Source organism: Falco punctatus, assembly GCF_963210335.1.
Source record: "Falco punctatus genome assembly, chromosome: 11".
NCBI lineage: Eukaryota > Metazoa > Chordata > Aves > Falconiformes > Falconidae > Falco > Falco punctatus.
This window is the reverse complement of record NC_137591.1, coordinates 11547960-11574354: the sequence shown is the minus strand read 5'-3', so window position 1 is coordinate 11574354 and position 26395 is coordinate 11547960. Positions and strand designations below refer to the sequence as shown.

The 26395-nt window shown below is 51.4% G+C and overlaps 1 protein-coding gene across 1 annotated transcript in view; it reads right to left on the bottom strand.

Annotated features, from left to right (window-relative positions):
* Positions 1-26395, bottom strand: part of ZSWIM5 (zinc finger SWIM-type containing 5) — a 99447-nt gene that overhangs the window by 17085 nt on the left and 55967 nt on the right. The window contains exons 2-4 of the mRNA XM_080406121.1: positions 12173-12529; positions 3347-3495; positions 2561-2711 (exon numbers count right to left, since the gene is read on the bottom strand). Of these exons, the coding sequence (XP_080262247.1) occupies positions 2561-2711; positions 3347-3495; positions 12173-12529 (657 nt within the window). The remainder of the gene's footprint in view (positions 1-2560; positions 2712-3346; positions 3496-12172; positions 12530-26395) is intronic.

The window sequence follows — 26395 nt, the reverse complement described above, 5'->3', positions numbered from 1 at the left end:
AGCCTTCCCAGCCCAGTGGTCCTGGTTGCTGGCCCCAGAGAGGACAGGCACTCCGATCCCGCGCCCAAGTTTCCAAACCATCAAAGAAATTCTCCCATTTCCCACAGGGCCGCCCCCCAGCTTAATCTGCTGAAATTCCCCACTGTAAACAAGTGGCTGAGATAAATAAACCCGTCTCCAGGCAGATTAAGGTCAGGCTGCACTTCAGCTGGTTTTTCGTCTATTTTTTGTAATTAGGCTTTAATCGTAAGTACTAATGCGCCAGGGCAAATACTCCCACGCCACAGAGCTCTCCATCCAGCAGGTCTTTCCTTTGGGTCCCCAGCAGACGGGGCAATAGATGTTCAGTTGGCAGCACATGTGCAAGTAAACGATGCTGTTTTAATTTTTATTTTTTTTTTTTAAAACTCTGAAATCCTGCAAAATCCTTCACATTTTCCCCAGCATAAATCCACAATCTTCTTTAAGGCTGATCTTCTTCCAATCCCACGCAAGTCTGTGATGCAGTCTTTGCTAAAATCGATGATTAATTATTAAACACGTGCCCAAAATAATTTCCGCAAGGCCCATTTTTCTCTTCCATGTGGCAACAGAACGTGGTCTGTGCCGGGGCTTCCCACGGCAGCTGGCAACAGGCCCCTCATCCCCCGCTTCAGCAGCAGCGGTAGCACCAGGCAGCTTTGGTATCTGCAGCCCACAGGTAGTCGGACAATGTGCCTTCAACAGCCCTGCACACCCCAGCTTCCACTACCACCCAGTGATGGTTTGGGACATCTCTCCGCGTTGCTGGTGTTTGTTACTGGTGAACACCAGCTCACTGCAGCTCTGGTCCCTCTGTGCCTCTACCCTTCCTTCAGAGGGATGCTCTGTTCCTATAGCAAACGCTGCCCAAAGCCAAATCCAAAAGGCTTCTGTAAGACAGGGGGAATAATCCCTGCTTTGAGTACAGTCCATGCCCATCCTGCCCTGGAGCCGCTTCTTGGACCATCACCATGTCCCCTGCAGGGGCTCCTCTTCAGCGTGGAGATGCACAGACCCTCCTGCGTGACGTGCCTATGCCAGGCGAGCCGCTTGCTGTGACGTGCATTGGCTGGCACCACGCTTCACCTGCTGTCACACTGATCCAGCCTTGGCGGGGCCCTGACATTCCCTAGCCACCTTGCCATCTGCTGATGGGGACGTGCTGTCACCTCCTCCCACTCTGCCGACCAAAACTATGCACACCAACCTGGTCCTTGCATGGTTAAATCAGGACTGAAACCCAACCACTCCTGCCTTGGTGTGTGCTGGAAGGGAGGGAGGGCTCTCAGCTTGAATATAGCTGGTTTGAAATCTGGCCAAACAATCTGTAATTCTGGGCAAATTCCTTCCTGTGTCCAGGCCTGCCCAGACACCCACCCATCCACGTTTCACCTATGTGTTTGCTTTCTTCCATGTGGAAATTCTGGCTTGGTGGATTTGGCCACCTCTCCAGGATCCTTGCATATCCAACCATCTAGCTGCAGCATCCCAAAATCCTGGAAATAGCTTCTTGGCAAGCAAGCACAGATGAGCTCTCCAGAGCTGGCATGTTTATTTCCATCCAGGGAACTTCACACAGAAGCAAGACACCCCACCCCTGCCTAGCCCCTGTCTGCGCAGTCTCACCAGGCTCTCTGCTCTCACAGCTAAGTCTGCATTCGTTGGGCACTTGGTAAGAGGGTCTGTGATCCCAACTGCAGTCTCAGGTGCTCCAGAACCTGGACCACCCTCATCCTTCTGCCAGCTCTACAACATCCCTCTGGTCCCAGCCCATGAGCCCTTGCCCTTACACAGCATCTCCTACCAGCAGGCTGCAGAGCTCAAATTCACTTGTAAAACTATGGCATAAGTCAAACTATTCACTCAAGATCCAGATGTCCAGGAGAGCCTAGAACTTCTGGGTTAACTCCACCACACAACCAACCTCCCTGGGCTCACGTCATCTAAATGTTTTATTCTAATGATATTACGGCGTCAGCCAGCTGAGCCCATGTCTAAGGTGCTTAGCTAGAATTACCCAGAACTGCATTTCCCTTAAAGCCAGGCTCTGCACTGGCCATCCTGCCCCCCTCACCCTGGAAACGTGCACCAGAGCAGGTAGAAATGTGTTAGATGGGATGAGATTTGAGAGCTGCCTCTCCCTGTCCAGATCACGGCTCCTCCGGGAACAGCACTCCCACGTCCAGGCTGCATCCAGCCCCAGGGGCTCAGCAGCCCCCATGTCCTCCCTCACAAAGGCTTCGGGGCAGCACACTGAAGACCAGGCTGCTACAAGTATGGGACCAGCCACCATCATGCACACCCATCACCCTTGACCCCTTCACAGGAGAGGGGCTGGTTTAAGGTGTTGGAACTGTGTCGTTTGGGCCTGATCCAGCTGTCCCACCAGGATTTTCCCAGCAGGGGATACAGTAAGCTCCTGGCATCTCTCAGGGCCTCCTCCCCCCAGAAAGAGGCCCAAAGGACTCTGGAACAACATCTGCTGGCCCAGCGGTGCAGGCAACCCTGCTGCTGCTGTCTGCAAGGCAGTGACCCTTACCCAGCTCATCCCAGAGCTGCCGGCACTTCTCCGTTATGCCCGTTCCCTGCTGCCTCCAGAGGGAGAGCCGAGGGTCGGCCATGAACTGCTCTGTTATCAACGTCAGCATCCTGGCCCCGTTGGAGTCCCTCATGCGCAGCATCTCCCGGACCTGGAAAGGAGAGAGAGAAAGTCTTTAGCAAGACAAACCGTGGTCCTTCTGAGATGCTTAAGGCCTAGCTGGTAACCCACAGCTCCCTGTCTGGGGGTCCAGACTGTAAACATATACATATATATACATATATGTGTGTGTGTGTGTGTGTATAACATAGTCACGCGTTATAACACTCATACAAAGTCTGTGAAGGGGCTGGTTGGAGTCCAACTGAGTAGCAGCCACCGCCTAGCTGTGAAGAGGACCAAGCATTTAACAACATTAACACAAGGCCCTTCTGCAAAGAAAGAGAAGGGACCGTAGGCTGGTGCCACCTCCCCATGGTCGTGGTAGGCTCTGCAGGGTGGGCCTTCACCTCCCTGTGCTGATGGGGAGACAGGGGAAAGCCCTCCCTTGTGCAGGGATCACGGCAATCCCATCGTGTGGGAGGAAGGGACCTGCCAGGAGAGTGGGTGAGACAACCCAGGCCTGACCCAGAGCCTGGATTACAACCGCCTGCTCCGTGACCGGGCGAGAAGGCACTGGAGCAGAGATTCCCAGCTGTGACAGGCACCCTGCCAGGGCAGCCGGCGAGCTGCCGGCTACGTGACACACCAAGCGAAGAGGGGAAAGAGCAGCCGGCTCCTCCTCACCTTGGCAAACATGGAGTTGAGCTGCTTCCCCGAGCCGTAGTACCCTCCCTGAGATAGGAACATCTTCACCTGCTCTCGGACCTGTTCCTCATCCAAGTGCCAGCAGTTCTCGTCATCGATGCTGGCCCCGGCGGTGGGGTCAGGAGCGCCTGGGGGTGTGGGAAAGGAGAAGAAAAGAGACAAGTGTGTTTTAGCAGCAAGGTCTGCAGTCCCACCAACAAGAAATGGACCTACCTCTATCTTATGCGGACCCGCCTCTGTTCTGCTAGCTCAGGCAAGGCAAAACCAACCAGGTTTCCAGGCAGTGAGCCCCAGCTGGCAGTGTCATGCTCTCCCTCCACAGCAGTGGCAGCAGGGGAAGCGATCCCGACCACAGGGCTAATGCCTAGCCCCTCTCCCTCTGCGCCCCATGTGAAGTGAGGCCAAGGAAGAGCAGGGACCTTCCTTCCTTCAAAGCCCTGGGGGCACAGGCAGTGCAGCTGCAGAGCCTGGGGTGCTCCCCAGCTCCAGGGATCGCCTGGGGTGCTCTTCCTCCTGCTCCACATCACCCATTTGTTTAAGCATCAATAAAGCTCCAATTCCTGCAAGCCCTTCCTCACATTAGGAACAGTCTAACAAAGGTACCACTGCGTCAGGGCTCCAGAGCCCCGGGTTAAACACCTGATCCCACCTCTCATTTGCTTTGGGACAGGGGAAAAGTCCCTCTGCATCCGTGTACCTGCCGGGGAGAGACCCTCCGCTGGAAAGAGCAAAGGATCAATAGTCCTTCAAAGAGCAAACTGTGACCACAGCAGGGCCTTTGGCAGGCACACGTGTGTGTTCACAGGCTGTATTTCATCTTCCAGAGAACAAAAAAAAAGACAAAAAAAACCCACAGGTGCTTTAAACAACAGCTTGAATCCACCTCCCCTTGTTTTGTCCCCTTCAGTTCCTATTTTTCCCCAGGTGCTGCCCTACCTCCCAGCAATGCCCCAGCTTCCCAGGCTTACTGGGCAGGCAGCAGCACGACTCCAGCAAGCAGCCAGAAGCACAAAAGGGAACAGAAACTCAGCTTTTCTGCTCCCCGCTTTTGAGTCCTGCTCTGCAGAAACTCTTCAGGGAACACCAGTGCCAAGGAGGGCCTGGCACTCCACTTTGGTTTGCTTCTCCCATCTCGTCTCCCTCTTGAGCAAGGAAGAGGCTCAGCAGGGGAAGAGCAAGGTGCTGCACGGACAGCCAAGGGATGCTGTAGCTGACATGTTCCCAATTAAATCTTAATGATGTCTTCCCCACTTGACTGGGATCTGGTTAGTGAGCAGACATCGCTTTCATGCAGAGACAACCCGGGATGCTGTGCACAGCCCAGCCCCATGTACTGCTGAGCCAGGAACTCAAGTGCAATTCATGAAAATCAAGCCCCAGGATGCATGCTCAGCAGGGCAACTGTCTCTTCTTGGCTTGTAAGTGAGAGGACGTCAACCCGAGGGGTTGTGCTCCTCTGGCAAAGGCTGAGAATGCTCCTGACCCGGTAAGATACAGCCATTTGTATTTGATGTCCTTTACAAAATTCCTTTAAGTTCTGCTAACAGTCACTGCCCAAGAGTGGCTCCAGCAAGCTCTAGGCGCAGTCTGCACCATGTTGAAGGGCCAGGATGCTGCTGCTCCCTCTGCAGAATGATTTATCATTGACAGAACCACGTAATTGGGACAGGAGCTGAAGCAGCAGAAAGGAAATCACGGCCCCTGGATGAGCACAAGGACTTTCGCCTACAGCCCTGCGCATCACCTGATGCCACTTCCCTGCCACCAATGGCCAAACCCCACCATAAGCCACGAGGGACCACCACACCAGGGACAGTCCATCCTGGCCTGTCAGCTTTTCAGTGCCTTTTCCTTCCCTCCCCCAACCCGGTCCTTATCTTGCAGATAAAGAGCAGACAAGCCAGCGATTATCCCCTATCAGGAACCGATGACTAATCTGTCTACCACCAGCGCTTATCCGGACCCATCTCCGAGGTATCCCAGACGATCACACTCATAATATCCTCCTCGCCACTAACCCGCCCGCTGCTCCCAGCTGCAGCTCCCCAGACTCGGCCAGGTCATCTCAGCTGCCTCTGTAGGGTCACCTGCCTGCATCTAAAGGGACCAGGAGGGCGTGGATGCTTCAGGTGACCCATCCCACCCAAGGTCAGCTCATCCTTGGTCCCTCACTGAGGTCACTGCGACAGATAAAGGTGGAGGTGTTAGCAAGATGCAAAAGGTGGATGCATTTTCTGGGGTTCCCGGGGCTACCCTCAGTGCTCGCTGCTCACACATAGCATTAGCAACGGAAAGCCCAAGCAGCGAGGAAAGCGTGCAGGAAGCTAAATAAAACCTCCTCCTCCCACGCAACACATTGAGCACTTCGCACGTTGGGGTTCAGGCTGCAGCCAAATTAGTAACGCACCTCCCGCGCCTCCAAATAAAACCCAAATTTGCTTGTAAATGTATTTTGCTCTCCTATAAAAGATTCAGAGAGAGGGTTGTAATAGCAGATTCCCACACGTGCAACACAACCCGACAGATAACGGGCTGCCCAATTACGCCCGGGAGCTGGATAAACATTTAAGAGCAAACAATGGGATTTGTGCTGGGTTTAAATATTAATGGCAGGATTTGTCCACTTCCCCTTGCCAATGTTCACACCGTGGGGGCTTCGGCAGCGGCACGCCGTGACGCAGCCGATGAGTGATTCCATGTCTCGGCTCCAAAGGAGCAGGGAACGGCATGTAAAACAGCCTGGCGCCTGCGTAACACATTTCTCATATAGCAGCATTCCTGCTCCAAAGAGCCCTGTTTCAGATGTGCTGGATCTTGGTCCTGCCGGATTCAGATTTAAGGAAACACCATTGCACATCTTGAGTGGAAAGTGTTTGACCAGCCCATTTACACTGGCTGTAGAAACAGAGATAAAAAGGCAATCCATCACACTCCAAGCAGGACCCCCCCTCGCTGCGGGCTCGGGCTTTAACTGCTTAAGAGCCAAGTGAGACTTCCCCAGGCGGATACAAAGACTGAGAAAGGAGGACTGGAAAAATCTACGAATTAGAAAACAGTGAAGCCAGACATGGAAAATTCAGTGCCTTGCTCAGAAATTAGCTGCCTAACACAAAGAAAACAAAAGGCACTCCTGGACTGGAAAGCAGCAGGTTTGCAGGGCTGAGGAGGTGGTCGCACCTCGTGGGTCATGCCAAGGCATCGGCGCATCCCGAACCCAAGCTCCTGAACCCAGGAAGGGGAGATACATCCACCAGGCGGCATGGGAAGCACTCCCAGCCCGTCTCATCCAGAGCAGGAGTGGAAACACAAAGAAAAAGGGATAATTATTATTTTTAACCAGTGCCTGGAGCTGATAAATGGATGGTAAAAGCAACCCAGGGATGCAGGTGGCTGCCCTGGCATCTCCCTCACAGTTGTCTCGGCCAACTGTGCCCAGCACCCACTGGTGGCTCAGGGTCTGGCTGTGCTGGCCCAGGGGCTGGCGGTGCTGGGGAGAGCTCTGCCAGCCAGCCGAGCCAGAGCCGCCCGGAGCAGGGCTGGCCGTCGTGGCAGAGCTTCACAAGGGACATCTCATGACTGCACGTGGTGGCGTTGCCGAATGCCTCCGGGCTGCCTCTCCTGCGGCCAGAGAGAAAACAGACGTGAAGGAACAGCTCAGGGCAGGGGGTGGGGAGGACAGAGACAAATAAACAAACAGCAGAAAACCTCAGAGAGAAAATAACCAGGCACCAGAAAGGAAATGAACTCTAACGAGGGATTAAAAATAGCAGCAAAGCGAGGAGTCAATCTCCGCCAAGGCTCCCAGTTCGTTTTCAAGGGGAGGCAGGTTGGATGGAGCCTCCAGGGCAGCCTGAAGATTCACACCCATCTGACAGTGATGGGGCAAGTGAAGCCAAACTGGCTCCCAGTATGGTGCTGGGTGATCTCTGGTTTAGCTGGTACCAGCACCGGGTCCAGCTGTCTTTGGAAGCTGCTTGTCAAGCACCACACGTGCTCTGAGGTCATTCAACCACCCCGGTGGCTCTGCAAGACAAAGGGGAAGAGCCGCCGGTGGAGACTTTCTCTCCAGCACTCAGGTGTGTTATTTTCCCTTAAATTCAGCTCAGCAACCAGGAACACGAATCCCCTGGAGACCTGACCTTCTCCTCCTCCCCAGCGGGAAGGCAGAATTTCAAATGATTTACCAGTACTGCCCTCCAGATGCTGTCGTGGGATGACCTCAAAGTTAAAGACCGCCTGAGGACTCCTCAACCATTAGCCCTGGCTCAGTGTGACAGGACAAGCAGGCAGGGACTTCCCGCACGGCCGACCTGGCAGCTGACTTGCTGTGCACATGGAGCAAGATGGGCCAACAGGTGAAGGACAGTACTAGCACTAGACCATGAGTTTAAGGAAGGGCTCAAGGTGGTCAAGAACACATCTGAGATGAATGTGAAAATATGAGGCAGATTGCTCCTTAGGCTTTTGCATAAGCAGATGTGGTTCTCCCACACCAAAGCCTGAGGAACCATTCACTCTAAGAGCGTTCTGAAGGTCCTCTCCTCCAAGGAAGCTCCTGAAACCTTGGCAGGACCACACAGGCCCCTCGGTGATTCACACTGACTCTCCGCTGGCTTGTCCTCAGAGGGAGCTGCCCTGCGCTCTGAGACAGCAGAGGTTTTGTGGCTTTTCCCACTTCTGGCTAAGAGCATCCCAAGCCTTTCCATGGCATCAGCTGTGCACCACAGACACTGTGTCACCCACTGGCATTTCCGTGGGGCGGACAGACCGCCCTGACGATGTCTCCTGGCCTCAGGGCAGCAGCTCTCGCCAACGTGCCTGAGTGCTGCTCGGGCAGGGTGAGTTATTGAGCTGCAAACACCGGGCCTGCCAAAACCTCCTTCTCCTTGCGCAAGGAACGGAGAAACTTCGCTAATAAGGCATGAAGGACACCTCTAAGCCCCAGATCTTCTGGGTCCACAGGCACTGTCAGTCCTCAGAGCTACCTTTCCTGTCATTAAGCTTCTAATTACAGATTTTAATGACCACTGCCTCTGGCCTTGCAGTGGTTTCCATCAGCCTCCAATCCTCCCTCGGCCACAGACTGCTTTTGCCCTCAGGAAGAATCCAACATTTGCCCCCAAAGCCCAGACATCCTGATCAGGCTCAAAGGATGTATCTGAGACAGCAGCTTTCCCTCTATATAACCCACACTGATCCTGTCTTCCTCTTAAAATAAATTCGTATCACTCCCTACAAGCACACACCAAAACACAAGAGGAGATGAAGGCCACTTCCCAAGTCTGTGGGATGGCTCGGACCCTGCACACCCGCTGCTGCTGGGTGTTGGATCCACACTGTGTGAGCAGGAAACCCAGCGCTGCTGTCAGGACTCATCGGTGCTTCTGAGTTCCCCCTCCTCCACACTGCTTGCTTTTGTCCCTGAAATCTCCCACTCCGCCTACAATTCCCATTTCAGCCCTTTTTCACAGCCTTGCCCTCTCCAATACCTCCTGGCCCTTTCTGCAATACTTTACTGTACCAAAGCAATCGCTCGTTGTTGCTCATTTGCCCCTCAGAGGGACTTACTCTTCCCATATTTCATGGTGGCAGAACATGGATCCCACACTGGCAAAGCGGCACCTATTCCAGCACGTCCAACCATGGCTGGTGGCCCTGAGCCACGTCTTCAGCTTGCATTTCCCCCAAGCCAGGCTGGCCCCACTGCAAACCAACGTGAGCCCTGGGCTGATGCTCTTGAAGAGCAGGGTGCCAAGGTGGCCACCACCAGACACTTCTCGCTCCATTGGAGGCCTGGCTGTTGGATCCAAGCTTTCCAGCTGCAGGTCCTGGCTGCCCACAGCAGCCACCCCACCAGGAAAGGCCAAGCAAGTCACATTAGTTGGTGCAATGACAACCTTGCAGCCTTGCTCCGTGCTGGACAGTCACGCCGCTAACTTTGTCCCCAAGCAGGAACACACTTGGGGAGGGGACCCAGCAGCAGTGAAACCCACCCCTGTCTCCTCGCTCCAGCTGCCACTTAGACGCCGAGTGTGGAGGTGTCAGACACGTGAGATGCTCTCACTGGGAGCACGCGGCCCTTCGCCGCCAGCTCTGAGAGCAGAAACGTGACCCACTTGAGCAGGCAGAGGTCAAGTGGGGAGCAGAGCAGCAGGCACACCTAGGCTCTCTGCTCGGATCGAATCCTTCGAGAACACGCAAGCGCCTTGGCTGCGCTCCGAGACTCCATCATTACTGCATAGTTTGCATTTCCTTCTAGGAAGGCAGCCGGGAAGATCGGCATGCGGTGCACAGCCCGCGGCTACAGGCTCCTGCAAGGAACAAAGCTCTGAAGCCCCGAGACAGCCGCCAGACAATGGCCTGTAATTTTCTTTGCAGTTCAGGCTCTGCAGGGGGAGAAGGAACAGCCCTGAAAGCCTTTTTCACAAAACCAGACGATCCCCTAGCACAAGGGACATTCCCCAGCCAGCCTGGAGTGCTCCCAAGGTGCAGAATCAGCTCCTCCATCCCAAGTGCTCAGCATCCACATGGAACAAACAGCCCTTTGGGTGACCAGAGGAAGATGGCGAAAACCTGATGCTGATTTAAAGCTCAACAGACCTCTCCTCAGAAGAAATGGGGTAAAAAGGAAAGGATTTCTGGAGAGGCTATTCTTTCTCCAAGGTGTAATAACCTCAGGTGTCCAATGCGCACACTGGGTTACTATTTGCCCTGCCAGAAGCCACCTTGGCCTCAGCCCCAAGGTGAATCAAGGGGTGAACCCAAGGGTCTGAACTAGACATGGCCAAGAAATACACACATAAGCCCATAAAGCTCTACATAAAGCACATCTTGAAGAATTTCAAGTCCCAGGATCAGTGACCCTCTATGAATGCATGAACCACAGCGGGGAAGGCCAAGATGAGGGAAAAATTTGGATCCCTTTCAACTGGAGCCCCCAGAATTGCTCTCACACATGCAGCCCCATATGCCTGCAGCCCTTCCTCACACTGGGCTTGTCGCTAAGTAGCTCTGCGATGTAATTGCACCGCAGCTGTGCTTCACTGGCAGGACGAGGAGGGCAAAGCTTGCAACACTGTCCAGGATCAAGAGCCAAAGCCCTGGACAACATCGTTCTGAACTTGAATGTGAGCTTTTTTGAACCTTCCTTTTCACAGGGTACAACATCTATGAGTTTTAGATCATCTCATCATCCTAAGGCTGATGTGCATCCCCTCCAGGATGAGACAAGGCTGTTCTCCTGCTTGCAGAGGCATTTACTTGCTTGTGACCCCAGCTAGGCAGCCACAGGGGTGTCGGATAGGTGCCACCTCCTGCCGGGTAAGTCAACGTGTCTCTGTCGGTTCAAAATCACATGCTGGAGTGTGTGAATTTGCATGAGTCTGAAGGAACAGAGAATTTTTGCTTTGTTTTTTAAAACCACTTGTAAAAACAAGAGGCAGATATTGAACCGGAGCCAACATCTGTATCTTTGTAAGACTCTCAATCACCAGCCTTTTGCTGACTCTAGAGCAATAAATATTCAGAGTCTTAAAAGCTTTTCTTCAATCTGCTTAGGAGAAAGCAGCCTCAAACAATGGCCAAGAAGGGATCTTGCCCAACCTCAGCTTCAGTGGATCAGCTCAGGAAGGAAATGGACCTCAACAGATTCTTGCAGTACCATAGTACCATACATTCTTTTTTAACGGCAAAAAATGAGGAACCCCCCTCAAAAGCCAGTAATTTAGAGCACAACCACCCATGCAGCAGATGTAGCCCTGTGGAGGAGACAAAAGCCTCTCCCAAGGTAGGAGCAGGAACGACCAGAAAGAGGGAGTGGAAAATATCTAAGATCAGAGCAGCCATCGCCCCTACCACGGAGGTGGACCCCTGGCCTCACACCTCTACATGTGGATTCAACCAGTTCAGATCCTATTTTAGGCTGCATAGGGGGCTTTTCATCTTCGGAGCACTTAACAGGCATGTGTTAATCCCCAAAACGCCCTTCCCCGGCAGATAAGTGTTCATTATCTCCACTCTACAGCTGGTGGGACAGGAGTGGTGGGGAGCAGCTCATTGTTACAGCCCCTGGGCAACCTCAGCTCCTGGGCTGGGAAAGACACAGCGAGAGAGTGCTGAGGAAGGGAGCCTCAGGGTGACTCTCCAGGGAGTCCAGGCCACCTCCTGGGCCAGTGGGCAACTGGAGTGGGGCTGGGATGGGCATTGTCCCCCAGCCAGGGCTTTCCAGGGGTTGGAAGTCAAAAGCATCTTTCAAACACACGCCTCCGCTGCTTTTACGCAGTAGGTCAGGACAGCGGTGCTCATTTATTATGGGTAAATTAACACCCATGGAGATTAAAGCTTTATCTCCCAGCAGCTCAGCTGCATCTGACTTAGAAACATGCAGGGCTGGGCTGACACTGTTTCTGCACGCTGGAGAAGCCATGTCCCCACTGCAGCCCCTGCTCCCCAGGGTCCCAGCACCACATCCTTCTGTGCTGGGGACTAATCACGCTCCCTTCCTCCACCCTTGGCTTCTCCATCCTGCTCCGAGCTGTGCCTTGTGCACTGCTCTGCCTTTTCTTGCCTGTTGAAGCCAGCGTTTGGCAGATAAAGAACAGAGAGCAGAACGGGGATGCACGGCCAGCACCGATGAGGTCCCAACACCCATGCATTAACATCAGTTTGACACTGCCGCCTCTCCAGGCAGCAACAGCCAAACATGGCAAAATGAAGGTCAGCACTATCAATGTGAAACCACCAACCACCCCGGGCCCCAACGCAGAGTCAGTCACGCCAAGCCACTCAGGGGGAAGGAGGAATTACCGTGCACTTGGTTGATCTCCGAGTTGGACGACAGGATCTCATCAGCCAACTTCTGGGCGGTGGGCAGCACCTCGGTGTGGTGTGCCGTGATCAAATACTGAACAAACTTCTGGAGCTGGTCCCTGTTCATCTGGAAAAGGGTCTCTGAGATGGGAAGACGGAGTTTGACCTGGTCTGGCTTGCGGATCCTGTACAGTGAAAGCGCCACAACATGGGCGCAGTAAAAAATGTCCTTGTTCCCACAGCCGCATGTCACTGAGGTGATTTTGCAGCGGTCAAAGCTGATGGCCACCTTGTAGGTCATCTCTGGTTCTGTTGCAGTTGCTGGCTCCGTTACTGTCCCACTGAGGTGGAACCCTGGAGAGGGAAAGGAGGAGAGGGAAAGGCCACGTTAGCTCCCCTCCGACCACAATCACCCACGCAAACTCTGGAAGGAGGACTAGGCTAGCCAAGGCTGCTCACACACATCGCTAGGTCAAGGAGCGCACCACCCAACGCACGCCGTCCTGGTGACTTACACCCAGCAACAGACAGCCTGCCTACAAACACACTTCTGCACCAACACACACGTGCAGCCAGACTCACTGGCGAGTTTATTTAACAGCCAAAACCTCAGGGGAAGAGCAAAGCTGCTCAGTTCCCATTTGTTTAAGAGTCTCTCAGACTGTTTCTCTCCTGGGAGTCATCTTCATCCACGCCTCCCTGTTGCTGAATTTGCAACTCACGCGAGCGAGTGCTGGCAGGAAAAGGCCAGGTTTTCTTTTCTTTGATGAGGCAGACAAAAAAACCCACAAATTAAATGCAATGCAATTCCAGCTTCAGTCCCTCAACCAGGTAGAGCACTCCAGGGCACGGCCACAGCTCTGAGCTCTTCCACGCAGCGGGAGCAAGGAGCAGGGACAGGAGCAATGCACAGCCCAAACTGCAGGCTGGGGGAAAACCGTTTGTTCCTTGAGCTCCACAATATTTTGCTGCTGCCCTGAGAGCTTGAGCTTTCCCTGAAATACTGCTGCCAGGGAGCCACCTGCTTGCCAGCAGGATCCATGTGCTGGGCTGCAGGGACAGCCCAAACCACTCACACAAACGTTACGGTGCTCCTGACAGACCCCACCGTGCTGCGAGGGGGTACAGCACCTTCAGGCACAAGCTGTGAAAAAAAGTCTCAACAAGTCCCAAACCGGGTCACAGGCACAAAATGGGCTCAAAAGGTCCTCTGGGTCTGAGGAAGGTGGACGTACCAAGCAAGTGAGGGACAAAGTCAGTGAGAAAAGAGTGGATGCCCATCAACGTCAATCTGAAAGCTCAGGAAGTCCTTCCCAGGAGGGTCCTTCCCAGCTGCCAGGGAGGTCCAACACCAACTTTGCACTTGCCCAGTCACCTGGAAAAGGGACATCTTTGCGTCCCCCCTTCATTCCGAGGAGAATGAGGCGGCACCAGGAGGTTAATTAACATGGCCAGGGCCAGCCAGTGCCCCCAAGCGAGAGCCTGGCGTGGTACCTGGGACGCACCCTGCCCGGCCCAGCCCTCCTCCCTGAAAGAGGATGCTCACTTTTCTCTGTGCCACTGCAACCTTATTAAGCCCGTGTTTGTACAGAGGTCCCTGCAGAGCTGCCGTCCGTCCCCCGAGAAGGCGGCAGACAGAAGAGAGCCCTGCAATTAGCGACAGAAAAGGAGAAGGGGTGGGGGGGTGAAGATTAAAATACATTAACTGCATCAAACCCTTGTGCATTTGCCAGCTCTCACAAAGGCTTTCCGAGACAAATTCTACCAGAGGTTTTTAATAAATGGCATCAAAACCAGCTATTCACTGCCAGTTTCTTTAAAGCCTCGCCAAAAACCACATTCAAATCTGATTAAGCGTCAAGGAGATCTGCTTTTACTTTAGCGTAGGGGAGGGGGAAAGCAGACCTGTTCTGTTGCCATCGCCCGAAATCCACCCCACGTGGCCAGCAGAGCAGGAGGGACGGCCCGCCACTACCCTCTCGTTCGCACGCTGCTGCCGTGGAAGCGCAGCCGCAGCGGTGCCGGGCTCGGCACTGCGGGAGCAGCACGGCCAGGGGCTGACGAGCCGCTCTCCACCGCAGTCCATCCCCCAGCAGCCAAACTATATAAATCCCGAGGATAAACTCCAAAGTGTTTATGTTTTACCACTTCTCTGGTCTGCGATGCTTGGCAGGCGGCTCCGACTCAGTGCCAGTTTCTCCCTAGTTTACTTTTTTGAACAAGATAAAAGGACTGGAAACCACATTCCTGAGGAAGAATGTATGTATATATGCATATGTACACCCGTAGGTACATACGCACATATACATAAAACCCTCTAAGACAAATTACTAGCCATAAACACTGCCTCGAAACGCTTACTTCTGCAGGATCATGGGCCAGACCCCACTTGGGGCTAAATGGTGTAGGCTGGAGGAACTCACTTAATCAAACGACATGTTTTGGGCAAGTTTAACTCTGAAAATACATCAATCATGGCGTGAATCCGGCCCCCTGAGAGAGGAAATTTGTCTGCATACTTCCGAGACTGCTCTCAGGCATCCTAAAAGCTGTGTTCCCCCATCCACTGCGAGAGCCACTCCTTGCAACTCGCAGCCAGGGTCTGCACGCCGAACAGGACTGTTCAGCACATCGGCAACTGCCCAGTTCAACTGGCACTCAAGCCCTAAGTCAAGTGTTGCTTTAGATTTTAGCTATGGTGGCAGCAGGTCTATTTAAGATAAACTAGGAACTCTATACAAAACATTTATCAAAAGCTTAGCAGAAATTAAACACAGTGAGAGCGGGAGAGACACAAGCTGGCAGGAACAGAGGCATTATTTGGGAATATTTACATTAACAGAGGTCAGCCTGCAGCTACCATGCTGCGTGCTGCTCTGTGGCCAGATCTGCAGCCCGGCACCCATGAGCACACCAACTCAGCGGCAATGGGTGTCCCAGTCCCAGAGAAGAACGGCAGTTAAAAGGTAGGTTATGGTGCGGTTACTCCATTGTCTACCAAAGCACGCACTCTTGGTCCACACAAAACCCTGATGCTCCAGTCACCAAGAGCCTACAGGACACCCTGGAGAAGGACAGCTGTCACCATACCCTCCTCTGCATTCATCTCACATCCTAAAAGCACACGGGGCAGGCAAACCAGCACTCCAGCAGAGAAAACACAGCCCTGGCCACAGACGCAGGGTCTGGATAGTGCTGAGAGCAAAACCATACTCTCCTCCAGGTCCCCCCTGCACGTTTCAATTTAAGACATTCCTACAGCTGAGTGCTTATCTAGGACTTCATCTTCTGTTCCTTAACATAAGCTAACTTGGTGTTTGATTTGCTGCCAGCAAAGTGACAGTGCCAGGGCTTGAAAACCATGGAAAAGAACTAATTAAACACCATCTTTGTAACTACAGACTCATTACGCCCCATCAGAGCCTAGCTTTGTCCCAAGAAAATGTCGCCGCCTCCCTGCCCCAGAACAGCCTCCCCTACTTTTACCACAGATGCTTCCCAGTGGATGTCTCTTTGATTCAGGTTGCAAAAGGAGCTAGGCATTCATACGTGCCCCAGAAAGAGCACAGAAAGGTGCCACGAATGTTCACAGGCACACAGGGCACAATGTCTCCTTCATAATCCTGCTTACCTGTCAAACGGGGACAAAACACTGGAGCAAGGATCTTCCTTGCATTAGTGCCACAGGACATTGTACCTCTCATTTAAATTAAAAGAAACCCTAGAAATGTCTTCTGGGAGTTCAAGAGCTCCACATACCAAACTTCATCAACTGGGCAACATTTTCCTCTTTGGAGCTGATAAACTGCACAGGCTGGGAGAAGCACAGATCCACAAAACATCCCTGGGCTCTGAAACAGCTACAAAGGATCAAGCCTTCAGCAGGAGCTCCAGTACAGGAGAACTTTGCTATTAAGACGAGACCATTAAGGCTTCAACAGAAGCATCTTTAACCAAGACGGAGAATTCTTTGATCTCTAAACCTACTCAACCAAAAGGAGCTTTGTAAACTCTTTAGTCCTCTAAAAGCAGCCAGAGTCTTTCAGCTGGGCATTATGAACCTGGATGTCCACAAGCCACCCGTTGGGAGAAACTACCAGCCTGTCCTGCAGCTCCAACCTGCCACCAGGCTGGCTGTGGAAACCCCTAGTCTTGGGTCCTCCAGCAAACCACTGAAGGTAAAGCCAACGTTCAAGCTGGTTACATCAAAATACCTGAAGTTCAGAGACGGGCAGACCACAGGTGGAAATTTAAACCCCAGAAATAAACAAAACCCAGGCATAATCCCTTCCCTTGTCATAACTGTGTCATCAAAAAGCCCTCCAACACCCGCGGGGAGGAGGAGGGAGAGGAGGACCCTGCAGATACAACACTAGCCGGGAACTCGAGAGCTCAGCTCTGCTCCCTCCGGCAGTTGCTGCTCACAGCCATCCTCCAGATTTCACACCGCAACCCAGGCAGAAGTCACAGTTGTCATTTGCAAACTTGTGCCATTCGGAAAAATTAGCTTGTTCTTCCCAGGTGCAGCACTCGCCTGCCTTTCACAGAACGTTAGCGCGATCCGACCCAGGAGGAAGGCTTCACACGCAGGAGGAGCCACCTCTAGGACCTAACACTGAACCAGCAGAGACCATCCCTGAGGTCGCTGCGCTGGCATTGCTGTGCAAGAGAGGATGGGGACCAGTAACGCACAGATAACGTGGGGTGCATCTCGTCACGTCACTGTGGTTCCTCTGCCTCCTCTGCAGGCTTTTCTCGGTCTTTGTGGAAACCTCAAAGCAGGGCAAGAAACAGTTCTGCAGAAGGAAACATGCAACCACATCGATCCCCCCAAGTAAGGACCACTGGCAGGATGCAGCCGGACACTATATCTAAAGAACTCACCCCCAACATCTGGCTGTCAAAACCTCAAGTGACCTCCCAGTAACTGAGGCTGGTGTTTTGGACAGCCTCCATCAGGAGCAAGGTGATGGAGAGTCCATCCACACAGCTTCCTGAAGGCACCAGCTGCATTCTCTTGCACGCCGGCCAGAGCGGGGTGGCTGCAAGCAGACAGCAGCTTGGCTCCTCACTGCTCTTATGCCTGGTGCTCAGCACCCAGGACCCCACCTCTAGTCAGACTAAACCCACTTCAAATTTGTGTTTGGGCAGCTCTGCCTTCAGGCAGGCAGGAGCTCTGCAAAACCAAACGGACACAAACACACGGATATTTATGGGGCTCAGCAGATGTAGACGAGGGAAACTGAAATTCTCAGCGCAAGTCATATACACTAGGTTAACATGACCCAAATATTTTTTTTTAAATTTCCAAACCACAGAAGAAAGGTATTTTAAACTAAAGCGATTCCAAGCTCTTTAGTGATTAAATGGACTGCAGCTCCAGCTCCTAGTGGAAAAACCATTTGTTTTTCCACTGTGTGAAAGCCATAACTAGCAATGAATAATAATTGCTGCACCGAGTGTTATTTATAAGCCATTCTCGGTCACATTTCCGTGCCTCGAAACAGCAGCTTTCTAAACATCAACTTAAAATCGGTCAATATTTGTAATGTAGACAACACCCATGGGAGGAAGGTGTCGGTGTGCTCATGTGGTGGGAAGCAGAGGTTAGTAAAATCTTCCAAAGCTTTCCAGCTTCTAGATCAATTCCTCCAGCCGGCTGATGCTGACAATTGCTCAGTCCCTGACCTTGCAGTTGGAAAGGAGATGGGCTCATGAACTCATTTGCACATGACAATGCTCCAGCAAAGTGAATCATCTGCCTCCGATAGTAACGGAGAGTATGGCTCGCTCCAGCCCTCCCGGGCTCCATTCAACCAGCACGGGGCTGGCCTTTTGTGCTGCCAGTGCAAGAAAGACTCTGCTGAAGATGTGTGCAATTAAACCCACTTTTCTTGTTGCTCTTTTGATTCAGCTCAGCTCAATGAGAGGCACCCTAGGCAGGTGTTGTCACACACAGATAAAATGTGCCTTTTCAGAGAGCTGGCAGACAAAAAGGAAGAGGGTAAGGCTGAATCAATTGCCATTTCTCCCTTGCAAAATAGGGAATCCAGGCTTCCTGCAAGTCAATGAGCCTAGCTGTTAGGAGTTTACATCCTCCCTCCTCCCCAAAGCAATTTCTTTTTGTGACCGCAGGCAAAGGTGTTGAACGAGACCTTGGCAGGGATGAAGGAGCAGGCGACGGCTGGCCGGGAGGATGCTGTCCCCGCAGAATGCAGCTCTGCTTCTTCTGCTGTAGCTTTTCCCCCGGCAGCCCTCCTTCCCAGTCCCCACCATGCTCCTGTCCTTGCCCAGTCATTACCACCCTGGAAAACCACCTCTGGCTTCACAGAGCTAACAAAGACCATTAATAGCCCCCGTGCAGGAGCCATGCCTGCAGCGGAGCTGGCACCGGAGAAGCTGTAACAAAGGGATACCGCTGAGTTGGAGAGGATGCACCATGGCTGCAAGCGTCCCCACACATACCTACAGCCTCGGAAACCAACCACCACGCTTTAGGAGGAATACTGTCTCTCCAGGTAGGCCAGGGAAGAGGCAGGAGCTGCAGCTGTAAAGAGAGGAGATGCAAGCCAGGCTGTTTGTGCTGGAGGGAGCCGTAAGCTCCTCTGGGCAGCTGAGTAAGCTGGAGGGACGCTCTCTCTGCCATCTGCTCTGATCCCACAACACCTCCTGCAAATGAAGAGTCAATCCGCTGGTTTCTATCCCTGTTAACCTCTAATCAGCCAAGAGGACCGGCCTCTGCCTTGCTCTTTATCCGAGGCAGCTAATGCGTGAAGTGCACTGCGCTTCCCATCTGCTCCAGCATTACTAGAGTTAAAGGACAAAGCCGTTTCCCTGTCCCGAGCATTCACTTACACAGATGCCCTTGTATTAACTCAATTTCCCAGTGATTTCCATTATTACCCTTACAAGATTTCTAGTGTTTGTTTATCTAGGAGCCTGAAATGGAGGGTTTTTTCCTCCCTCTACCCAGCCTTGGGTGTAGCTGGACCGTGGCTGTGCTACAGACGACTGGTCCCGATCTGTGACATTCCCCCCAAAATATGCACAACTGTTCCCCCATTTTCTCCCCAGCCTGGAGTGCTCTTTGTTGCCCATTCACCCCTGAAGACCCAGCTTTTTCGGGTCTTTGTTGCCAGCCCCAAAGCGAAGATCAGCCTTTCCAGCATCACCTTCCACATCCTTCCGCCGCCAGCTAGCAAATGGGTTTTTAATCTACCCAGATGCACAACCCTTGCTCTGAAGACATATGGTTTGGGGGAAGAAGGAAAAAAATATAACCAGTTTTAAAGCTCGGACTGATTTTCTCTGCTAAGGTGCAGCCCTGCAAGCTGAATTCCTCTGCTAGCAGTTCAGATCTAACACAAACCAACCCGAATGCCGGTTCTGTAGCAGCATAAGCAATAGAAAGGGCTTGAAGAGAGGATGAGTTCAGCACATCTCTGCTAACATGTGCTGCCCACATAATAACTGGTGGCAAAATGCTGTCAAGTCTCTGCTCTTAACTGCTACATGCTACTTTACTGCTATGGTAAGCCTGGATATAAAGAGCTTTCTCAAAACCATGAGAAATTAGAAAGATGAGGATGTGCAGTACATTTTTTGATAGAAGTGGTGAATGTACCATCTAAATCGAGAGAGAAAAAGCAACGTATCTCTGTGACCACCCCAAAAAGCATCTCTCCTCTCTGCATTCACGAGCTGCTGCCTCTGAACAAGGAGCAATACAGTTCCTTGGTGCAGCTCAGGTGTTTTCTCAGCAGATGCAGGGTTGTTTTCAAGCATGAGTGAAAACATCCACAGAGAGGAAATTCACTTTTGCTGGAATTTCCGGGCTTGTGCATCCCATCAGTTGAGGCTGCCACAGAGCAGACCCAGCCCCATGCTGTCACCACCCCAGCTGCCTCCAGGAAACTGATGGGAGATGCCAAAACTCACATGTGAGGCTGAGCTGGGGTCACCTCCCGACTTCAATGGAGCCACCCAGATTTCCAGCAGCTGAGAAGCTGGCTTCTAGTACATAAAAGAGTTTTAATTAGGAAACGCCTCTTATCCCTCCATGCAAGTGTCACCACGATGGGATCACTGATCCTCACTGCAGCTGAAAGCGAGCGGAGCCGCACTCTTCCCTCCGTCACCTTTTTTTATGTGGCAATTTGCATAACTCTTAGCCCCACAAGAACATAACCCCGACCCCTAAAAGCGAAGTGCCTCCCATGCCAGAGCTATTAACCTGTTGCTCCTGGGTTAAGGGCTCATCCCTGGGTACCCTCTGGGGAGCGAAGAAGTTGCTCCAAAGCCACAGACATCCTTTTCTCTCTACCTATCTGCCCCCTTTGCTGACCTGCTTTTCCAAGACATGGCCTTCCTCCCATGCTGGCTGTTTTTCCAGGCTTCAGGCTTGGCTTTAGATTTTGCCTCCAAATACACAAAGATAAATTGCATTCAATGCGTATTTTGTAACTCAAACCTGCCTCTGGAGCAGGCCACCTCCAAACCAAAACCCAAACTCAATCCACCAATATGGAAAATCAAAAGCAAAAAAAACCAAGGCGGAGAGCCTCCTGACTTGTCTTCTTCCCACGTTCTGGTTTTGCACAGGCAGGACCAGCAGCCAGCTTAACAAGGACCAGAATCAAACCAGGGCATTGTGCGGCAATGGAGGGAAGCAGGACGCCACCCCAATCCTCCCTGAGACACCAGATCTTAAAATAGCAGCTCTACAATTTATAGGGAAGTTATTAGTTATAATTTTCCTGGCCCTCAGAAGCCTTCCAAGGGAATGAGGCAGCCTAGATTCAGTATACGAAAATCTGCTCCAAATTCTTCCCAAAAAAAGACATTTCTTCCACTAAGAATAGTGCCTTTTTTTTTTTTTTTTTTTTTTTTTTTTTTTTTTTTTTTTTTTTTAAAGGGAGGATTAAGTCTGACTTTCTAAGTTATTGGCAATGTTGGTTAAACGAACATTATATTTACGACGCGTTTCAATGGCATTTGTGGTAATGGCCTCGGCAACAGATTTTCTGAAAAGGTCAATTAACTTCCTTCCAAAACCCTCACCTTTAAGCACAGAAAAGGGCTCTGCACTGAAACTGCTCCCCCGAAGTGGAAAAATCTTTGAGATGACACCGTTCTGCCGTTTCTGCTCTCCATTCAGGGGCTGGGCACAGACCTCTGGGGCAGGCACCAGGATGACCTCCTTCTCCTGCCAACTTTTACAGCCCCCATTTATAAGAAACCCATCTTTTTTAACATATATATTGGATTTCACTAAGGAGACCACAGCCAAACATTTTTTATATTGTAGAAATATTATTATACTTAAACGGCTTAGCTTACTTCAGTAGCTTCACAAAAACTTAGTGGTTTCCTTTCCCCCCAGCCCCCAAGCCAATAAAGCTTAAATTTTGGAGCTTATTAGGGCAGCTCCATATAGGGAAATTAACTACTCATTGCAGAATAAATTATTCAGCAATTACTATTCCAGATCAGCCTCCTCTGTGGACATTTCATTCCAGAATAATTCTGGGAAACTTTTGGAGTGTATTAATTGTTCCTGAAGGAAGGGACTTTAACTCCAGGACAGGGAGTCATTCAAGTAACTGCTGCACACCAGTGGCTGGGCTGGTCACCAGTCCTTGGTGACAACCCTGACCAGAACAACCCCAGAAGAGGAGGTGAAGGGTGGGGTCAAGCTTGGGAATGGTGATGATGAATTTCAACACCCAGAAAAAATTGAGATGAAGGAAAGTCACACAACTTGATTTTGTGTCAAAACCCCTTTTTTTCTAGCTTGCTTTCAACCCATAAGCTGCAAAGCGAGAGGAACCATCTAGTGAGAGGCTGGAGGAGTTTGCATCATGAGGTGTAACATCTGCCCCACTGTGCTGGGGAAAGCAAATGATTCCTGTCCCCGGGATCTCTGCACAGAGCTGGGAAAGGGGGGGGGATCTCCAGCAGGACCACACTTTGGAGAGGGGAACAACTGCTGTCATGTTGTTTCACACATATATATCTTGGTTCTGTGCTCTTCCCAGAGTCCTGCCCCATATATCAAGGTCCCCCGTCCCCTGTTGGTCCCCCACAGGAGGGATGCCAGTGCTTACATGTATCCCTGGGGGGTCACAAGGCTTTTGTTTATGCCCAGAGTGTTGAGGGTATCTGAGAAGCATCGACTCTTGACAGTGGAAGGACCTGCAGAGCATCCAAGTGTGCTGTGGCAGCTGCCAAGCCCAACTCAACCTGCTGGTGGATGAGTTTTCCACGTCTTTCACAAGAACCGGGTTTTTATTTGGTATCCTCCAGTCCTACCAAACTATCCATCACACCCAAAACTACTCAGACAACTACAGAGTCAGCTCCACAGAGACCAGATGCTGTGCCAGAGCAGCCAGACTCTTTGCCATCTCCTGGGCATGGCCATTTCCCCAAGACCCACAAACAGTATCACAAAAGGGATCCCTGATACACTGCCCACCGCCACCCACAAAGCTTAACACACTTCAGCGTGCAACAGCAAGGCAGCGTGCTCAGGCACCGTAAGAAAAATCAAAGAGGGACAAGACCAACCCAAGCGAGGCAACCACATGCAAGTTCTCAGTCGCTAGTATCTCCTCTCTGGTGAGACCCCACAGCAAAGTTTGGGGTCACAGCTGATGAGCAGTCAAATCGCCCAATCCTGCATGATGAAAACCCTCTGCAGAACAGTCATCACGCTTTAAATAACACTTTAAACCCCCTTTTGATCACATTAGCTTTCACATGACCCTTCTGAAAAGTCAGGAAGGCAGCAGGAGTTCTGTGGAGCAGACACTTCCTCAGCAGCCCTCTCTGCTTGAAAGGAAGGCGGTCGGGAGACAGATGCCTGACAAAGATGCTCTGCTCTCCTGCATCAGCAGTTTTCACCATCTTTAGCACGCAGGCATTTCACAAGATGCAGATTCCCATTCCGTGATTTTAAGCCCCTCAGCACTACCCGTTCTCCTTCTGGACACACGCTGCCCCCCAGCATCACCCAGCCACAGGTCACCCAACCTCTGGCTTTAGCAAGGAGCCTACAACCGGAAAGCTGTCCCAGAAGATCCACCATGCATGAGAAAACATGAGCCCTTCTTTTTAAGTTCAAGATGACTCCACAGCTTCAGAGCCTTCAGAAATACAAAGGGCCGCAAAACCTGATACCCAGGGAGATGTGCACCATCACTTCAGTGGGTCAGGAGCGGTTTATGGGCTGTCTCTGCAAAACTCATGTTTCTGATTAGAAACTTCACAGGGTTTTTTTTCCTGGAAAAACATTGTTATTCAATCCACAGCCTAGACTGCAGGCTCCTCCGTTTGCTTTTGGTGCAGCGCAAACATCTAAAATGACACGGCACAATGACAAGATCTGTCATCGGGCTGGCTGGGGCTAGAGTAGAAAGAAAAATGAGAGCGAGCGATCCATTCCTTCTCCGTGGAATTCACCACAATTAAAACAAAAGGAAACCTATATTGTGCAGTTAATGCTAAATACACAGGACCAAAAGGAAAAGGGAAAAGTGTGATGTGAGACACTTAGCGGCAGTTTTCTCCTGTTATGTAGCATGACATCCTTCTGGTGGTGGATGGAGAGTCTCCAGCTCCTCTAACCACAGACCTGTTTCAGTAATTAAGTCCTTGGGAGCCCTGCAATACCCCAGTCAACTACCTGTGGGCTGGCTGAATACAACCTGAAAGCCCCACCGGAGTGACACGCCACCCCTGCAGCCTCCTACAGCTCCTTGTTTGCCCTGATGCTCCACGGGATGAGCCAGGCAGGGCTTCCTGGCAGCAGACACATACGCGGTAGAGGGTTATCAGCAGATTTATCTCAATTTGGAATTGAAAGCAACCAAAACCGCAGTAAGCTCAGCATAATGAAACAGAAACAAAGTGGGGAAAAAAACAACTGGGGAGCTGGCTCCTGTCTTCCCTTTGAAAAGGGAAGCCAGTTATTTGAGAGAAGGTGGGTTTACCCACATTCTCAGCAAAGAGTTTTAGGAATTGCTATAATTAACCCAAGTGTTACATGGTGCTCCCACTTCAACACTGGAAAGCAGTGAGGGAAAAGCTTCCTCTGATCCCTGAAAGAGGGTCCACAGACACCCTTGGAAAAGGGGGAGCAGCCACACACTATGGGTGACGCATCTTGTCTTGGGGGGGGTCTCCCAGTTAGATGGCGGATGGCAGAGCTGGACTCCTGCGAGCCCCCTCCCAGGATGCCAACCCACAGTGCATGTCAATGAACAATCAACCATCAAACCATTTAGGGTGGAAAAGCCCCAACCTGTAAAGTCACAGGAGAAGCCTGGCTGTCACAGGCACTTCAAGAAGATGCAAGCATGATCTTAAAAATACACAGAAAGGTATAGAAATGAAACTCAGTTCTCTTTCCAAAGCTCCTAGCATTTTAAGTAAATTCGAATGTTCTTGCCACGGCTCAGGGTTTTCAAGAACTTTGGTTTAGATGTTTGGTGATGATCACCCTGATGCACACACAGCCAAGCTCCACCATCATGTCCACATTCCCACAGATGGGGTATGTATGATGCTCAGGGCCAGGCTGCCTCCAACTGAACACAGCATCACCTCGAGTGGGTGTCTGAACGAAGCAGCCGTGTGTTTCTGGCATATAAAGAGGGCTGAGACCTGACCGGCACCACACACTAAATGACAATGCTGGCCTGGAAAAGCAACGCTGGGATTGCCCAGTGACGTACAGGGAAGATGTGTCTGCCTAGTCATGCTGTGTTTCAAACCTATCCTGGTTTGCTAAAGGAGATGGGAGCCCCAAAGCTCCCAGCAAGACCAGCTTAATTCCCCGCTGAGCCCTTGCTCAAAGACCTACTTGCAAGACCTTACACCCAACGCTTGCGTACGCAGGCAACTGTCATATTTTACTAGCTCTGACACAGATGCGCCTGCCTCAACAGCAAACAGTCCCTGCAACAACACACATGCCAAATTAAAACAAATGCAACCTTCAACAACCTCTCTCTCTAAAGAGCAATTGCCATTACTTATTAATTTGCTTCCTCAAGATAAACAAGAAATTTATTAAAATCTGAAATAGATGAGGAGCGCACAGGGCAACAGAGGGACAGGAGGTTGCCACTTGTCTTTGAAAAATAAATACTTCTACGCTAGATTACACTTTCCACTTGCTATTTCCCCACTGCGCGTTTCCTCCGCAGGAGATGGAAACCCCACAGGCCTTCTACGGCAGGTCAAGGGTTCAGTCGTCTTCAAGGGGAGGAAGCACCACATTTGGGACCTAGCAGGTGAAATGTAAATAAGACTAGAAATTTCAAAATAAAAGTTTAAGAAATCTTAGTGATGAACACATCTGTCTACAGGCTGCTTTCATGGATCATGACCTTGACATCTTGCAGAGAAGGTGTATTCTTTTAAAATCAATTCAGTTCCTTGTTTGGAGAAACCACTCCATTAAACAAACTCATCGTGGATGGAGAGACCAATACCCGTCACGAGAGCTGAGAGCAGAGCCTCACTCCATCCAGCCAATGAGCGGGTGATGCCCACAGGCAGAACTGGAGGCACAAAACTCTTTAGTACAGTTTCCTGCATCATCTGCACTGAGAAGAAATGGTTGGAAGGATGATGAGGAGCAGAGTTTCCGTCACACTCATGATGTACGTTTGCAAAAGCAAAACGTCATCTGTGGATCTTCCACCCATGCAACAGCCGCTCCAACAGCCTTGCCTTCATACATCCCTCCCTGTTTCTCCAGTCACAAGGAAAGGATTAAAAATGGCTGTCGCCAGCACAACGTGAGTTATCAATCACATCGATACACCAGGCCAAAGTAGAAGCAAATTACATTCACAGTATACTCGGCATTTGTGCAGGCACGAGTGCGTGGGAGATAAGAGAGAGAGAAAATGCACAGCAGATAATCAGGACACCTAAAATACAAGTGGCAAGCTCGCAGTCATGGCTGCCTTCGGTCCTGGTGGTTTACTAAAAATCAACCTAAAATGCAATAGCACTGAGGAAACCTCTGGAGCAGTCACATCCACTCCACCCTGCAGGATCTCAAGGATGCCACAATGCCCCGATTCCTCAGTCTTCCCCTCAATAAACATATGAAAACCCATGTTAGCATGCTCACCATCTCCAATCACCTAACTGGCAAGAGGTGCAGCTTTGAGAGCTCACTGCCAAAAGATGTCACTGGATTTG